Source organism: Chlorocebus sabaeus, chromosome 8, assembly GCF_047675955.1.
Source record: "Chlorocebus sabaeus isolate Y175 chromosome 8, mChlSab1.0.hap1, whole genome shotgun sequence".
Classification (NCBI taxonomy): domain Eukaryota; kingdom Metazoa; phylum Chordata; class Mammalia; order Primates; family Cercopithecidae; genus Chlorocebus; species Chlorocebus sabaeus.
Window position 1 is genome coordinate 74,265,399 of NC_132911.1, and position 18,229 is coordinate 74,283,627.

The 18,229-nt window shown below is 40.5% G+C and overlaps 1 protein-coding gene across 11 annotated transcripts in view; it reads right to left on the reverse strand.

The window, feature by feature from the left end:
- NCOA2 (nuclear receptor coactivator 2) overlaps positions 1 to 18,229 on the reverse strand; it is a 302,340-nt gene that overhangs the window by 21,342 nt on the left and 262,769 nt on the right. For 9 of the 11 annotated variants that reach the window (XM_008000837.3, XM_038000411.2, XM_038000409.2 and 6 more), the window contains 5 exons: positions 17,800 to 18,010; positions 14,166 to 14,372; positions 10,709 to 10,924; positions 7,414 to 7,543; positions 1,040 to 1,205 (listed from right to left, as the gene is read on the reverse strand). In XM_008000837.3, coding sequence (XP_007999028.1) covers positions 1,040 to 1,205; positions 7,414 to 7,543; positions 10,709 to 10,924; positions 14,166 to 14,372; positions 17,800 to 18,010 — 930 coding nt within the window. The remainder of the gene's footprint in view (positions 1 to 1,039; positions 1,206 to 7,413; positions 7,544 to 10,708; positions 10,925 to 14,165; positions 14,373 to 17,799; positions 18,011 to 18,229) is intronic. The other 2 variants (XM_038000414.2, XM_038000415.2) reach the window with 1 other exon arrangement.

Here is an 18,229-nt window from a genome sequence, read left to right on the forward strand (position 1 = left end):
TGATTCATGCTAAGTAAGGAGGAAAACAATAACTAGAATGCGATGGTTTTTCTGGGTTAGTCTTTACACAGTAAGCCAGGCTGCACTGCTTCACATAAAGTTAGCTGTGCAGCCAGTTCAGATAGTGTTTTGTTCTTTCAAGGGACTATGTTAGGTTATTTATTATATCATTGCTATCAGGTACTCTAAAAGCAGGGACTTACTTTTTTATAGTAATCAACTAATTACTTGGAAGAAGAAAGCTAAATAAGCTCACTAAGATTAGTTAACTTTTTCATATTCCCATTTGCGCTTAAATATCCCCAAAATTATGGTGGGCTAAACCATAAGTGAAAGGAACTGTAGCTAGGACTATAGGTGTGTGCCACCACAACTGGTTGCTACATTTTATTTTTTTGGTAGAGACAGGGTTTCATTATGTTGCCCAGGCTGGAGTGTAGTAGCTTTTCACAGGGACAATCATTGCACAGTACATCCTTGAACTCCTGGACTAAACCATAAGTGAAAGGTTGAGCCCACCATTTTTAAAGGTAAAAATGATGAAAGAGTTGCAGCTACCTGTAAAATGACTTCTGCTAACTTATGTGGAAAGTACTCTTTTAGCACAAACAGCTTCCTATCACTGGCCCACAGGTGTGAAATGAATGCAGTGGTCACGACTACAGACACTCACACCGGCTGGAAGCCCAGGGGGAAGCGTCCGAGGTCACAAGGTAGCAATGTGCTGTTTGTGGTTTCTCTGTATCTTGTGTGTCCTTCCCTATCAGCAAGGATGGACACCAGGTGAATTGGACTTGAGTTTGTGCCTTTCTGCTAACTTGAACTGTATGCAAAGCTCATTCTCAGTGCTCTCCATTCTCAGGCAAAAGTTTATGTGAGGGTTACAAGGAAAGGGGAGGAAGAAACAGGGCCAGCCTGTTTTGAGGTAAAAAAACAGTATATTCTAAAAAGCAGACTGTGCAGTACCTGTAAACAGCAAACGGACACCTCTGTGCCCATGAGAGCGCTTGGCCCCCACCTGCTGCCCTTCTGCGCATACCTGGCTGACCAGTTCAGGTATTCCCAAGGCTCTGTCAATCTCCTCCAGGCCATCAAAATTCCGCAAGGCCAGATAGAGCTGGTCCAGAAGAGCTCCCTCATCACTCGGAGACTCAGCTGCAGGATGTGGACACAGCAAGTCATCTGGAGAACTGCCAAACGGCTGCCTGTAAAGACAGAAATGTTATCTTGGGCCAGTGAAAAAGCTAGTTGATTAGAGAACAAATTTTTTATCTCAAAGGTGAAAGTATCAATTGACTTCCAGGGTTGTTGCAACAAACTACCGTACCAACTCAACACAGAACGAAAGGACAGTCTGAAATATTCGATACACTTTATTCAGTGCCCAATACAGGCCAGACACAAATCTAGACATTTAAGGTATGATTTTTATTTCTATTGGTCTCACTTCACAGTTTGCAAAGCTGAGGCTTTGTGAGGTGAGGTCCACATGGATCTGTGCAAGTCCAGGGCTCACCAACCTACACTGACTGCTCAAGCATGTAAATATTTACTTGGCATTGAAGGAACCAAAGGACTTTTCTGCACTTTAGTAGGAATCACTGATTGACTTAAGATTCTTACTCTACAGGAAGCTGTGATGACCCACTTGGGAGAGACAGAGAACTAGAGGCATCAGAGCTGCATTAATTTTCTTGAAGCTAGATTAAATTTGGCTGGGCTGATAGGAAATTTCTTAGTCATGCACAAGCAGGCCTTGAAAACATGTATTTTTCTCTGAGACAGGGTCTCACTTCGTTGCCCAGGCTGGAGTGCAGTGGTATATTCATGGCTCACTGTAGCCTCGACCTCCCGGGCTTAGGTGATCCTCCCACTTCAGCATCCAAGTAGCTGGGACTACAGGCACGCACCACCATGCCTGGCTAATTTTTTGTATTTTTTGTAGAGATGGTGTTTCGCCATGTTACTCAGGCTGGTCTCGAACTCCTGAGCTCAAGCGATCCACCCACTTCGGTCTCCCTAAGTGCTGGGATAACAGGTGTGGGTTACCACACCTGGCCTGAAAACATTAAAACCCTCAAGAAGCGTATCTGTTAGCCTTCCTGCATTAGGTACATAAGGAAAGTGGATCATGAACATGCAAATTATATTTGTTATTATATAAGATAATTGGTGATAAAATCAGAACACTAAACTCTAGATTACATGGTACATACAACTCCTATACATTTAAATTAGCTGTCAGAGTAGAGAAGGGGTGTGTGTGTGTGTGAGAGTGTGTGTAGTGATGCCACCATGGCTCACTGGGCTCAAGTGATCCTCTGGCCTCACCCTCCTGAGTAGCTAGGACTATAGGTGTATGCCACCACAACTGGCTGTTGCATTTTTTTTTTTTTTCTGGTAGACAGGGTTTCATGATGTTTCCCAGGCTGGAGTACAGTAGCTTTTCACAGGCACAATTATTGCACACTACATCCTTGAACTCCTGGGCTAAAGGAATCCTTCTACCTCAGCCTCCTGAGTAGCTGGGACTACAGATGTGATGTGTGCCACCAAGCTTGGCTAATTTTTATAAATTTTTTGTAGAGACGGGGTCTTGCTACATTGCCCAGGCTGGTCTCGAACTCCTGGACTCAAGCAATCCTCCCACCTTGGCCTCCCAAGTGCTGGGATAACAGGCGTGAGCCACCACATCTAGCCTAGAGGAGGCTTTTAAAAAAGAGCTTCTGAGTTGCCTGAATACTAAAATGGAAAATGGTATTTGTACTTTACCAAACTCTATTTTGTACTCTTAGAGTCACTACATGATGTTTTGGAGAAAATAAACGTTTATAGATTAAAAAACAAACAAAAAGTTTATAGATGAGCAAACTCATTCTTAAGCAAGTGAGAATAAACTTATCAAGAAATGAAGTTACCTATTAACACAGTTCAATACGCCATTTGGTTTTTAAATGCTCTAATATGCTATTTTGGCTTAGAATCCTGAAACACTGAAGTACTAGCACTGAAACCAATAATTAATTTCAAATGGTCATAAAGGAATGCATTAATAACAATGTATTCTGTCTACTCACCTCTAGTAACTTGGAAATTGTCCAGCTGAGGGTCCCTGGAGGCCACTTCTCACCTGCTTCCCTGACTTCCTGGCTGCAGGAGCTCCTTGCATTTCTAAGGGACCCACCCAGACCCCTGAGAGGCAGGTGCTCTTCCCACTCCTGCCCCTTTCTTGTCACTACTGGGCTTCACAAAGTCACACATGCTGGGAGCTTGCTGACTCTTTCCTCCTGCTTCTCTACAGCCCACTCTCTCCTAGAACTTTCTTTAAACCAAACGTGATCAGATTGCTCCACTACTGCTACACTTAGGGAGGGGGAGGAAGAAGCAGATGCAGAAAAGCAGTCAGGAGAGGGAGAAACCACTGAACTGTCTGCCATGATAGCAAAGTGGGAAGGAGATTCCTCAATGAGGAGAGGCCAACAAACATGAATGTGGCAGGAGTTCCATGAAACAGTTCAAGTTAGTCAAGAGTAATGTCAGCTATTTACCAAATTGTCTTAGGCAGCGACCTCATTTCCTAAAAATGCTAGTTAAGTTAGACATTAAAGGATTTTCTTTGCCTAGATTTTGTCATTTTCAACTTTTTTCTTTGGAAGCTGCATTCATATGCAACCCTCCCATCCCAAATGTATTCAGTGATGGCAGGCTCGTGTGAAATCTAATGCATGCAGGTGGCACAAGCAGACCTTCCAGCCTCACATCTGGCGGAAACCCACTGTCAGAAGGAGGCAGGCACTATCTCGTGCCTTTGTAAGACCACTCCACCCTGACAGACCAGCAATACAGCCAAATGTGTATTAACAAACAACTAAAACAATCATTTGAATTTAAACAATTTCCTACATCATAAAATCACTTTTTGTTACATGCTTTTCTTTTTTAATTAAAAAAAACCCAAATGAATGCAGAGATTAAAAAGTTAAACAGTGCACCCAGGCTGTCCCACTTTGGTTAAGGCCCTCTTCAACACAAGCTGGGACTCTCAGGACACTTTGCCAACAACTTTCCTGCTTGCATGATATCTCTGATTCTAATACGATGCTCTCAGGTTCCCATTCCCAAAGCACACTTTACTGAGCAAACAGGCCCTACTCAGAATTCTTATGTGGTTCTTCAGCTCTCCCAGGAAAATGCCCCTGGAATGCGGTGGTAGTGGTGGTAGAATTCAAGGACACATGCCTTTGATAATGCCTAACCTTCCGAAACTTAATGTTCATGCCTTCCCTGTGAGCCCCAGCTATCAGGGGCAGCTGACCTTTCTCCAAAAGATGCTACACATACCACCAGAAAACCAAGACCTTGTCATTTACCCTATCCTTCCCATGCGCTTCTCCAGCTGAGGGTCTACTTTCCATTGGGGCGCCACCCATCTCCTCACAGACCGCCCCACTTTCTCCTCTCAGCATTAAGCCACTTACTGTGCTATGCTGAATTGATACTAACAATTTACGTTAAAAACGCAACTTCACACCATGCTCACAAGGGGCAAGCATTGCATCCTCTACCTCTTTTTGGCTCAGTGCTTGAACATAAACACAGTATACGTGCAGTAAGTTTCTAGCAGATGAAAACAAAAGGTTCCTGATTTGGCTGAGCTACAATACATTAATAACCACTTTTATATTCAGAAATACATACTGTCTTGTGGCTTGGTGTCACAAATTTGGGCATATCATGAGTGGTATCACTTCCCTTAGAGATGTCATAATATGCTTGCTAACAGAAAAAAATACTGATCCAGACTCCCAATCCCAACTTTATAAATGGCCACTAACAATGAAGAAATTATTTTCCTACATTTTGGGCAATTATATATAGTTACAACCTGGATAGTATCTGACAGATAAATATAATAAATATAATATTAAGACGAGAATGGAATTCAGAGTAATAAAGGGAAAAATAACACAGGCCCCAGGCTGGTGCAAAATAATAGGTAATAAACAAGCAGAGAAGAGATCCTGATATCAATAGAAATCCCATACCTTGAAGTCTACATGTTTATTTATGGACTAGTAGGTCATTAAGTATGGGAATAACGAGGAGAATTAGGTCAAATTCTCAGCATCTGTTTGAGAAACCATAACATTATCATTTCTTCACTTTTCAAAAGTATTTTCAAAATTCTGCAAAAAAGCAGCAGCTACTGAATGATGAGAAATAGTCAACAAAAGAAACCTTACTTACAGATACATTTCAAACAGGAGAAAATCAAATTAAAATTGTGAACTTAGGCCTGGCACGGTGGCTCACACCTGTAATCCCAGCACTTTGGGAGGCTGAGGCAGGTGGATTACTTGAGGTCAGGAGTTCGAAACTAGCCTGGCCAACATGGCAAAAGCCTGTCTCTACCATAAATACAAAAATTAGCCGGGCGCCTATAATCCCAGCTACTTGGGAGGCTGAGGCAGAAGAATCACTTGAGCCCAGGAGGTGGAGGTTGCAGTGAGCCGAGATCACGCCACTGCACTCCAGCCTGGGCAGCAAAGTGAGACTCTGTCTCAAAACAAAAACTGTGAACTTAATGCAAAAGGAAGTCCTTCATGAAAGACAGCTATTGTATTTCAAGAGAAAACCCCTTTAATAAAACCAACAGAAATCTTTAAAAAGTCATCTATAAATTTTGACTATATTATAAAGAACTCTTTTATATACCAGATGAATGAAGGAAAAAAAAACCCCATAATGGAATTAAAAGTGGAAATTAGCTATAAATAAATGAATATGTGAATGTTACAGATTTAAGGGCTAAACTACTATTTTTTTGAAATGTGTACATAAACTAAGGCTGGATTAATCAAACATTAAAAAGCCTGTTCCTAAACATTAATTGTGATGCTTATAAAGGGGATTTTTAAAAAGCACTGCTCTTCTTTTATTTCAAAAGAGAGACATAGTTAGAACCTTTATTACCCATTACTTCTGAATTTCTATGACAATAAGATTACCATAAAGCTGGTCGTAAGTTTCTTCCACACTGAATTATTTAAAATAAAAATGTGAGAGTGGCTAGAAAAACTGAAATAACTTTAAAGGTAATGAAAATGTTTTGTTTTGTCCACACAGTGCTTATGCAAAAAACCTAACTGATGGCAACGGAAACGACATGCTAGGGCAGTGCTGAGTCACAGACACTTGCACAGCAAACTTAACATGCTGACTCTATTACTGGACCAAGTATAATTCTGAACTTGCTTCCTTTTTTTTGGAGATGGAGTTTCGCTCCTGTTGCCCAGGCTGGAGTGCAATGGTGCGATCTCGGCTCACTGCAACCTCTGCCTTCTGGGTTCAAGTGATTCTCCTGCCTCAGCTTCCCGAGTATCTGGGATTACAGGCATGCTCCACCATACCTGGCTAATTTTTTTGTATTTTTAGTAGAGACAGGGTTTCTCCATGTTGGTCAGGCTGGTCTCAAACTCCCAACCTCAGGTGATCTACCTGTCTCAACCTCCCAAAGTGCTGGGATTACAGGTGTGAGCCACCGCGCCCGGCTCCATTTTTGTTTTAACAGAGCTCTCCTCCTATTTGGGCAACACTAAAAATCCTAATTTTGGGCCTAGTTCTTCCTAAAAATTAATCTTCGACATTTCATCCAAAAACAACTATCAGGTGGTGGATTTAATTATTATACATTTGTCCTGTGTTATATTTAACTTTCCATGGAAATGGGTGGGTTTCTAACATATCAAATAAACATATCTAGAAATAGCCTACCATTCACTGACATCATGAAATCAGAATCAAAGAACAAGAGGGACTGTGAGAAACCACCATCTCCAAGTATGACAGCAGTTCCGAGAGCAACAGCAATGGCTATCTACCTGGGGCGCGCTTCTCTGTCTACACAGCACGTGCCTCCCACTGCCCTTGGCAGCCAGTTTGGGATGAGCCACGCCGCCTGCCTGAGGTTCTTCCTCTGTCACCCAATGCCTCAATTCTACTCACAGCAGTCCTTACTCTGGGTCTGTGATGTGTAGCTTTTACCAGCTGAACTGGCTTCCTGTCATCTCTGCCATCTGAAATCAGACCTTTTCTTCAAGACTCTGAAGCCTTCTCCAAGCATCCCGGTTGGATAATCTTCTGAAACGTGGCTTAGGATTTTTATACTGAACACTACCTCAGTATTACAGTTATCAGCATACATATTTTATTTTCCATCTAATTTGTAACTTCTTCAAAGGCATGTCCTAGGTCATACTGATTTCTGGATTCATCCCTCCCCTTCGTGCACTGCATAGTAGATAATATAGTCCAAATAAACCAAAACTGGTCAGGCACCAGCTACTCAAAAGGAAAAGATTAATTTCTGGACAGGTATAAAATAACTGGCTACCCTAGGTGCTCACGACTCACCTGTTTTGGCTGGCAAAAGATGCCTGGTCTATAGGCAGGATGCTTTCAGGCCATGGGGCAGTCTGATTTGGAGGAGCTTGTTGCTGGCTATACTGAGGTCCCCCCATGTTCATCTCTAATTCAGATGGCCCTAGAAACGGAGAAGAAAAAAATCTTACATCTTTAATCAAGGAAGCATTTATTTCTGCTATGTAATATAAAGTGAAATGTCTGGTTTATGAAAAAGGGAAAACACAGAAGCAGTAATAATTAACTAGGTGAAAATAAGAAGATAAAATTCTGATTCTGAAACAGAAGTCAGTAAATATGAAGGCCATTTCAGAGAATATCTAGACAAGCAGTTCTAAACCTTTAGCATTTAAGACTCTAAATACTCAAAAAGTTTTTGTTCGTGTGCATTACATCTTATTGATATTTACTATATTGGAAATTGAAATTGAGAAATGTAGATTTAAAAATCACAATAAATGAATTATATGTTAATATAAAAGATTTTGTTTCTAGATCCAAGTGAGGGGAATAAATAAGATTTTTGAATGCAAAATTTAAAAAATTCTTTTATTGGCATTGTTTTACATTTCTACAAATAGCTTTAATGTCTGGGTTAATGGAATAGAGTGAAATCTTGTTTTTGCATTTCACCTGCTGTGATATCATATAGCATGTAAAATTTCTGGAAAACTCTATCATACGCTTGGGCGATAGTAAGAGTGAAGAAGGCAACAGTGTTTTAGGATTAGTATGAAAATAGTTTGGGCCTTGCAGACACTTCCTGACTGGGAATCAGGGAGCTGGACCATGTTTCTAGGAAGCATGTCGAGACTGCTGGCTCCTGAACGTCAACTAACTGTACTTCACCTGGCTCCCTTACCAGAGCAAGAGCAGAGCAGAAAGGAGGCCCAGACAACCCACACATGCTCTTTCTCTGAAGTTCTTTGAAAGGCTTTAAAGCCAATGGATCAGATGAGCTTTTAAAAATTGTATTATCGGCCGGGCACAGTGGCTCACGCCTGTAATCCCAGCACTTTGGGAGGCCGAGACGAGCGGATCACGAGGTCAGGAGATTGAGACCATCCTGGCTAACCTGGTGAAACCCCGTCTCTACTAAAAATACAAAAAAATTATCCGGGCGTAGTGGCGGGTGCCTGTAGTCCCAGCTACTCGGGAGGCTGAGGCAGGAGAATGGCGTGAACCCGGGAGGCGGAGCTTGCAGTGAGCCGAGATCGCGCCACCGCACTCCAGCCTGGGCAGTCAACCGAGCAAGACTCCGTCTCAAAAAAAAAAAAAAAAAAAAAAAAAAAAATTATATTATCATCATTATCTGTGGACCTGTATTCCATTCCAAAAGATAATTTTCTGTTGAATTCATGGCTTTTGGAGTTTACTAAAAATCAGAGAAACTCAGCTATACAATAAAGCTTATAGAACTGTATTTCCAGCTTAAGACCCAGATGCTCTTCAATGAAGACTGAGAATAAATTACATTTCTGGATATAAGGTACTATTATGATTTTTAATCAAATATTTTTAAATTTCTCATTTAATTTTGCATATAAATCAGTTTTTAGCATTTTTCATGCTGTCAAATTATACAAATTTATGTTCGAGAACCACTCATTAAGTGCATTCAATGTAGTAAGGCAATGTAAATGCCATCTCTGAGAAACAATAAGCCAAAATATGCTGAACAATTAAATAGGTAAGAAAACTAATGCCAAGTTAGGATGAAAATTCTATACTTTGTTCTACACTTTGTCTTGTCAAAACAACCCTGGCATCTTTTTTTTTTTTTTTTGAGGAGTCTCACTCTGTTGCCCAGGCTGGAGTACACTGGTGTGATCACAGCTCACTGCAACCTCTGCCTCCCGGGTTTAAGCAATTCCCCTGCTTCAGCCTCCTGAGTAGCTGGGACTACAGGTGTGTGCCACCACGCCTGGCTAACTTTTGTATTTTTAGTAGATATGGGGTTTCACCATGTTGGCCAGGCTGGTTTTGAACTCCTGACCTCAGGTGATCTGCCTGCCTCAGCCTCCCACAGTGCCTGGCATCTTTTTTTGAATTATTTAGCTCTTCCTCATTGTGCAATATCTAAGTATATGAAAAGAACATAAACATTAACTTATTGGAATTATGCTAATGCACAAGAGGAGGGCTAACATGGCAATGATAAAGGACATAATCTCAAGTATGAGTTGTACAGACCACTGATTTTTAAAATATAACAGCTTTATTGAAAGATAATTCATATAACATACAATTCACCTATTTAAAGTGTACAATGAGTTTTAGTATATTCAGAGTTGTACAACCATCACCACAATCAACTTCAGAACACTTTCATTCCACCAAAAAGAAACCCATTACTCATTAGGAGTCACTCCCCACTTCCTACCTGAGCCCCTCCCCTCAACTCCTGGCCCTAGGTAACCCCTACTTTACTTTCTGTCTCTACAGATTTGTCATTCTGGACATTTCATATAAATGGTATCATATAATGTATTAGACCATCAATTTTAATAATATGTGAACTGTCTCCAAATAGAATTCTAGCAATCCTCACATTCTGTGAGATGTTCTGTAAGACCTTGTAACCTTCAGTGAGGGCCTGGGAGAGTCTGATTTACCAATCTAGGTGGTGGCCCAGGAATCTCCATTTTAAGTTCCCGATAATTGTTCTGATGATCACACAGCGTTAGAAACCACTGCTGTACCACCAAACTATTATTATTATTTCTTTCTGAGACAGAGTCTTGCTCTGTTGCCCAGGCTTGACTGCAGTGGTGTCATCTTGGCTCAAGGCACCCTCCACCTCCTGGGTTCAAGCGATTCTCCTGCCTCAGCATTCTGAGTAGTTGGGATTACAGGTGCTGACCACCATGCCCAGCTAATTTTTGTAATTTTAGTAGAGATGGGGTTTCACCATGTTGGCCAGGCTGGTCTCGAACTACTGACCTCAAGTGATACTCCCACCTTGGCCTTCCAAAGTGCTGGGATTACAAGCGTGAGCCACTGCACCCTGCCTATTTCTTTATTAATAGTGTGACGTTATAATTCACTTCTCCCCCAAAGTTGAAATTAGGTAATTTAATAAAAACACCTCAAAGGTAGTTGGTTCTCTTATGTAACCTTTGAGATTCTGATTCCATACAGAGTTCCAGCAAAATCTCACGGCAGCTTCAGGGGAGGATTATCTAAAATGCACATGAGAAGCATGTCTTGAAAGAACTTATGGAGCTGATCCTCTTGTCTAAGAGAGCATAAAAGTTAAAAGCAAACAGCACTAGAGCCACCTTACCTATATTCATGACCTGAGACTGAAGCGTCTGTCTTTGGCCAGGCTGGCTGCTGGGCCTCATGGGGATGCTGGCCGCTGGATTCCGAATCATACCTCCTTGGACTGGCCGGTTCATGGCACTGGTGGTAGCAGCACAGGTGACTCTCACAGCCGAACTCTGTGGTGCCCATTCTCCAGATGGCATGGTAGGCCGAGAAGCACTGCTACCAATCATTCCTGCATGCAAGCCAAAGAAAACTGAGAGATGCAGTAACTGAAAACATATTTAGCATGTATGAACACCAGATGATCTTAGCCTACAAAATAATCATTCTGTAATTCACACTTATCCAATAGCTAATGTTCTCATTGGCCAGATGTGGGCCCTTGGCTAAGAAATAAGAATTGGCAATTACTACACAGTTTTCATAACATGGACTTGCCACTCTTTACAGTTCAGAAAAGCTGTTAAAATTGTTCCCATTTGTATTTAGAAACAGGTGCCGTGGCGTGTGGATAACCCCAACTTCCTTCCTCAGGAAGTGAATCACATTAGCTGATATACACGTCAATGCTTTACTTTCCAAAAGGGAGGTAGAGGCTAAGAGGAACAAGGTAAAAACTGATAATCAATACTCTCATTATAAATGACAATCATAGAAGATATCTTGAAGTCTACATGAGACTTTATCCTCAAATCTCCTTCAGGGTATACTTCAAAACTGACCAAGAGTAGCCTCTAAGTAATGGAGAAATTATAGATCTTTCTGATAATTACTGTAGTTCTTCATAGCCAAGACAAGGGAGTTCCTTGCCTTGTATCCACTGTATTCCTGACTATACAGACCTAGAATGGGTTAGGACAGATTTGTAAAAATCCCTTCCTTTTTGAGGTGTTAAGAGTTATCTGACCACACATAAAATCGTAACGCTCCTAAGCAGGACTGTGTTTGCGCTGTACTGGCCTGGCCCCCAGGATGCTGATAATGGTCAAACATTTGCTAAGACTTGATATTCTAAAGGGGGAACTCTTCAAATGAGGTCTCTTCATTTTGAAGTGTTTAATGATGGATACATAAAGGTACTGCTTTCAAATATATGGCTGCTTTCATTTTCTTTAATTACGATAAACAACTAAAAATGGGGTATATTTAACAAATGAACATGCATTGTGGGCGTTTCTTCACTTCTGAAATGAGAATGTGCTGTGACGATGATTAAGGGTGAAAGGCAGTCAGTTAGATTTTAAAAAGTTAAGAGGCCAGGCACGGTGGCTCATGTCTGTAATCCCAGCACTTGGGGAGGCTGAGGTGGGCAGACTGTTTGAGCCCAGGAATTCGAGGTCAGCCTGGGCAACATGGCGAAGCCTCGTCTCTCTAAAAAATATAAAAATTAGCTGGGCGTGGTGGCAGATGCCTGTAGTCCCAGTTACTCGGGAGGCTGAGGCGGGAGGATTACTTGAGTCTGGGAGGTTAAGGCTGTGTTGAGCCGTGATTGCGCCACTGCACTCCAGCCTGGGTGACAAAGTAAGACTCTGTCTCAAAACTAAAATAAAAAGTTAGAAGGGTATTCTATTAACACATATTTTAAAAAACATTTTAAAATTAGATTTGAACTATAGAAAAATATTATGGGAAAAAGGGATTTTATTTTTTAAAAAATCTGTTATCTAAATAATATGACAAGTTTATAGAAAGTCTAGAAAGCAAAAAAGAGAATGAGCCATAATTCAACAATAGTACTGCAATGATAACTGGGAAAGTCCCTCTCAGTCTGTGTTTTTTTTTTTGAGATGGATTCTCGCTCTGTCGTCCAGGCTGGAGTGCAGTGGTGTGATCTTGGCTCACTGCAACCTCCGCCCCGAGTTCAAGCGATTCTCCTGCCTCAGCCTCATGAGTAGTTGGGATTACAGGTACATGCCACCATGCCCATTTAATTTTTGTATTTTTAGTAGAGATGAGGTTTCACCATGTTGGTCAGGATGGTCTCGAACTTCTGACCTCGTCATCCACCTGCCTCAGCCTCCCAAAGTGCTGGGATTACAGGGGTGAGCCACCATGCCTGGCCCAGTCTGTGTTTTTTTAAACAGCGTGAGGGTATTGTATGATCTTCATAGCCTGGACACCAGTGCTCTCTCAGCTGCTGGGATTTTAATACAGGCCTATTCTCAAATTCCTGCAGAAGATTCCTAGAAGAACTCATATCTTCTTGTATTTTGCTGGTAAGCCTTAGTAAGTCATGGCTCCTTTTTCTCTTATAGAACTTTACATAGATCAATATTTTATTTATCTTAAATTTTAAATTAATCTTTATTTATTTATTTATTAATCTTTATTTATTTAATGAAATGAATATGACTGACTATATAATTAGTGAAGCAGTCAATGAACGACACACGTGGCAGGCACCCAATAAATATTTGTTGAAGGAATAAGTTACCTTAATACAGCACAGTTCACAGTTCTCATGAATTCCTTACAAACAAAAGAAAGTTAAAAATCTACGTCTTCTCCTTAAATTGAATTCTTATATTCAGTTAACTGTCTAAACGGCACTCAGTATGTGTACAGGGATACAGGCTTGGCTAAAAATAAAATACCAAGAGTTAAAACACCTACCACTATAAATTCTTCTTAAAAGATTTCTTTCCATGCCTTTGTTTCTAGTGACTCATTGAGACTAAGAAAGAAAGCTATAAACTGTGAGCAGCTCTGCATTAGAAAACTCAGCATCCTGCTGTATCCATAATAAAAATATGTTACAGGGTACAGGATGTGGATGTGGTGGCAACAGCAATCAACGCTACTGCAACGACTTCCGATCTGAACTGGATGTAAGCTTGGGAATATAATGGCCACTGAGATAGTGACTATTACCTAGGAAATGTGCCTACGCAAATTGCCGGACACCTGAAATTATAGCAGATCAATGCCCAAACCTGATCACAAGCAACTTCCTACATCTTCAAAAGGGAGCCAGGGACCATATCTGAAAGCTATTAGGCCAGGCATATTACTGTTTAAAGTTCTTTATTTTTAATTAGTACTTTTTGGAATAAGAATTTTATCACCTAGAAGTATAAAAGGTTGGTTGAATTTTAAGCTCTTATTCTGAAATTCTCCAAACACAAATAATCAATCCATAAGAAGTTTTGGGGGTATCAGTAAATTATCCCTGGAATAATTTTATATATACCCTGCAATGCCTAGAACAGTAACTGAGATAGAAGTGAAATAAGTCTCAGCTATAGGATTAATGGTTGGAAACCTCATAAAAGTAACAATCACAGAATTAAATGGTTAGCTCACTGGAAAGGCTTTCCCATATGCCATTCTCACAGTGAAAATCTGTAGAATTTTCTCACTTTCAGATGTTTTCTAACATAAAAAGTTCACTTGAAAAATTCTACTAGTTTAATGTGGATAAATATACCATTAAATAACCCACCAATAAAGTAACAGTGCATTTGAGCCCTTACCTGTGCTATTGTTCCCTAAATTTCCTTGATTTCCTATCATCCCTTGATTACCCATCATTCCTGGCTGAGGTATCACTGAGTAGGGACTACTGTTTCTGATTGGTGGGAAAGGTCCAGCACCAGTTGGGCTTTGCAATGTGATGTCAAGTGGTAAATTCTGGTTTGGCAATAACCTGCCCAGTTGCCCTGGTCGTGGGTTATTAAAAGCTAAGGAGAAAACAAATGAAAATTGAAGGTTAATATAGGATAATGGAAAATAATATTAACAGTAGTGTTTAGGGACAATGTCTGTAAAATGACAAAGGTATGCACGTCAGAGACCAACTACCTAGACAAAAGACAAAATTACAGACAAAAAACACATGCAGCACCCCAAAGCATAGATGTGTGATCTAATCAACCGGTCTCTAATTCTTGACGATCTTGCAAAACAAAACAAAACAAACACATATATATTATTTACCATATACCTTCCTCACCAATAGTAATATTCATTCATTCATTCATTCATTCATTCATTCATTCATTCTCTCTCTCTCTTTTTTTATTCTGAGAGAGAGTTTTGCTCTTGTTGCCCAAGCTGGAGTGCAATGGCGCGATCTCGGCTCAGTACAACCTCCACCTCCCAGGTTCAAGAGATTCTCCTGCCTCAGCCTCCCGAGTAGCTGGATTACAGGTGTGCACTACCACGCTTGGCTAATTTTTTTTTTTTTTTTGAGACGGAGTCTTGCTCTGTCACGAGACTTGAGTGCAGTGGCACGATCTCAGCTCACTGCAACCGCTGCCTCTAGGGTTCAAACAATTCTCTTGCCTCAGCTGCCTGCCTAGCTGGGACTATAGTCGTGCCACCACGCCCAGCTAATTTTTGTATTTTTAGTAGAGACAGGGTTTCACCATGTTGGCCGGGATGTTCTGGATCTCTTGACCTTGTGACCCGCCTGCTTCCGCCTCCCAAAGTGCTGGGATTACAGGCCTGAGCTACTGTGCCCGGCCGTTTTTTTTTTTTTTTTCTTTTTCTTTTTTTAAATACACGGTCTTGCTCTGTTGCCCCAGCTGGAGTGTAGCAGCATAGTCGTAGTTAACTGCAGCTTTTAACTCCTGGGATTAAGAGCTCTTCTTGCCTCAGCCTTCTGAGTAGCTAGGACTACAGGTAAGTACCACAAGGCCTGGCTAATTTTAAAATTGTTTTGTAGAGACAGTGTCACACTATATTGCCTAAGGTGGTCTCAAACTTCTTGCCTCAAGTGATCCTCCTGCCTTGGCCTCCCAAAGTGCTGGGATTACAGGCATGAGCCACCATGTCTGGCTCCCAATAGTAATTTCAAATATATAACTGTATTTGCTAATTAAACCAATTTTTTTCATGTTATAATATTCAAACTTAGGAGTACTGCTTTCTCACAGCTATGAAGCTATAAACATCTCTTACATACAAACCTATACATATGTGGTTTGGATATTAGAATATCACTTCTTAACTGGGCTTTCCTAGGATTAGAATTAGATTAAAAGTGGTTACTCTCATTAGAAGTTTAAAAATTTAAGTGTGAACTCTGTTGCCTAAAGCAGTATTAAATTAAAACTGTAGGGCCCTGCTTACTTTTCAAAGTACAGCTTCTTTAAATTCTAGACACATTTGGATTTGATACGATTTTTATAGCTAGTTGACAAGGATTTATTGTGTACTAAGGACTAGACCAGCATCACGTTGACAACCTATAATTTGTTAACATTATTAAATTTAAAATACTAAGATATTACAAATTATAGTAACTTATTACATAATATCAAGTACTTTATTTTTCCTGAATTATATAAACAGTCTGAAATAGCATATTTAAAAGAAAAAATTCTTAACCATCAATGACAAAAATAAAATATTTTTAAAAATTAGGGCTGAGAATGGAAATTATGTGTATGCTTAATCATGACTTCCTCAGGTTTGGTTATCAGGTTGCCATCAATAATTTAAATACCATCAGGAGCTACAGAAAGAGGAGAAACGGTGAATTCTACATAGTCCTTCATTACCTCCCCTAGGGCTAATGAGCATAGACTGCCTAGTGTGTTTCTTTTTTTTTTGAGACTGAGTTTCGCTCTGGTTGCCCAGGCTGGAGTGTAATGGCATGATCTTAGCTCACTGCAACCTCCAACTTCCGGGTTCAAGCAATTCTCCTGCCTCAGCCTCCCGAGTAGCTGGGATTATAGGCGCCCACCATCATGCCCAGCAAATTTTTTGTATTTCTAGTAGAGACAGGGTTTCACCATGTTGGCCACGCTGGTCTCGAACTCTTGACCTCAGGTGATCCACCTGCCTCGACCTCCCCAAGAGCTGGGATTACAAGCAGGTGCAACCGTGCTCAGCCTGTCTACTGTTTCTTACCCAGTTCTCAACTCTTTGACTTCATGATCTCCCATGATCCACAATTAACTCTCCATGGCCTAAGAAAGAGTGAGGTTTGAGAAGTCACATGCAAATCTTTCGTGTGTGTGTGTGTGTGTGTGTTTGAGATGGAGTCTTGCTCTGTCCCCCAGGCTGGAGTACAGTGGCGCAATCTCGGACCGCTGCAAACTCCACCTCCTGGGTTCAACCAATTCTCCTGCCTCAGCCTCCTGAGCAACTGGGATTACAGGCGCCTGCAACCATGCCCAGCCCAAACTCATCTTTCTTTTGTTTTTCCTATTTCAGAATGGTCAGAAATCACTTGAGAAAAGACCTAGTAATTAAAGATGTTCTATGATTTGACTGATGGTTGCCATTTTTGATCTGAGAACAAATGCCAGGTATTGGCTTAAATTGTATCTGAAAAGCAAAAATCATTGTTTTGCCAATACGCTGAAGAGGTTATCTATATTTTATAAATTATGGCCTTGCTACATAACAGATACTTTCTTCCATTCAAAACTATCAGACAACTTCAGGTATTAATCAAGTTTGTAAAGTGAGTGTTCACAGTAAATAACGAGTTTATCTTAAGCTTACAAAACTTTAAAATGAAAAGATAAAAGATGTTTTTTCTAAACAGACAATTTAACTTAGAATACATTTAGAAACATAAAGTTCCACGTCAAGTGATGTTTATATGAAGATGCCTAAGATAGGGCAAGATTTTTAATGTGTGTAGCCCTTTCATGTATAATAAATACTTTGAGTAGAATATTTTATTATTTTTTTTCAAATTTATTTTTTGTTACTTCCAGCTGAGCAGTTTGGGAGAGTAGAATATTTTAAAATAGTGTATTATCCCTAAAAAAAAGTCAGCATAGCTCCCAAATGTTCTATATTTCAGTATTTCATTGTCTATTAAACACATAAAATCCAGGATAAACTCCATGTCTGAAGGTAGTCACTGAAATGATGGGAAATATGACAATCAGTTGAAGAACTTCATCAATGTAGGTCAGTCTCCCTGTCCAGTGCTGATTAAATTAACCCACAAGAGAATGTGAGAGAACCATGCTCAGGAGGATCCATTTTGAATACTGTTTCAAAAGACCAAGACAGTAGATGGTGCTATTTGATCACAAAAACCTTAAAGTGACTAAGCTGGTTGCATCAGACTTCAATAATCCCTGTTTCTGATAGTGATTATATGGAAATTTCTTGGCATAACCAGTCATTTCTCATACTCACTGCTCTGTGAAATTCGCAGTGCTGTTTTCTGGGCTCCAACAGGTGTGACAGGGCTGTTTTCAGCTGTGAGTTGCATGAGGTCATTGATGATGGCTTGCTTGTCAACTGATCCAGCAGGGGCGCCTGGCCTCGTGTCTGGGAAAAGCTGTGGTAATTGACTATTCTGCAAATCATCCAAAATCTCCTCCAAGTTGTCCAGCTCACTGCCAGGCTGTAGTTGACAAACAGAAGAGTTTATCTAGTCTACTCTAAAGAGTAGACACCACAAGCCCATTTGCAATCATTGACCTAACTGCCATAAGGCACCACAGCCAAATAAAATAGGTAGATTCATGCATACCTCAGGCCTAACATATAATTGATCATCTTTTAAAAAATTAAGTTACCAAAGGACAAGTAATTTAATCTTTTGGTCCTCAATTTCCTCATC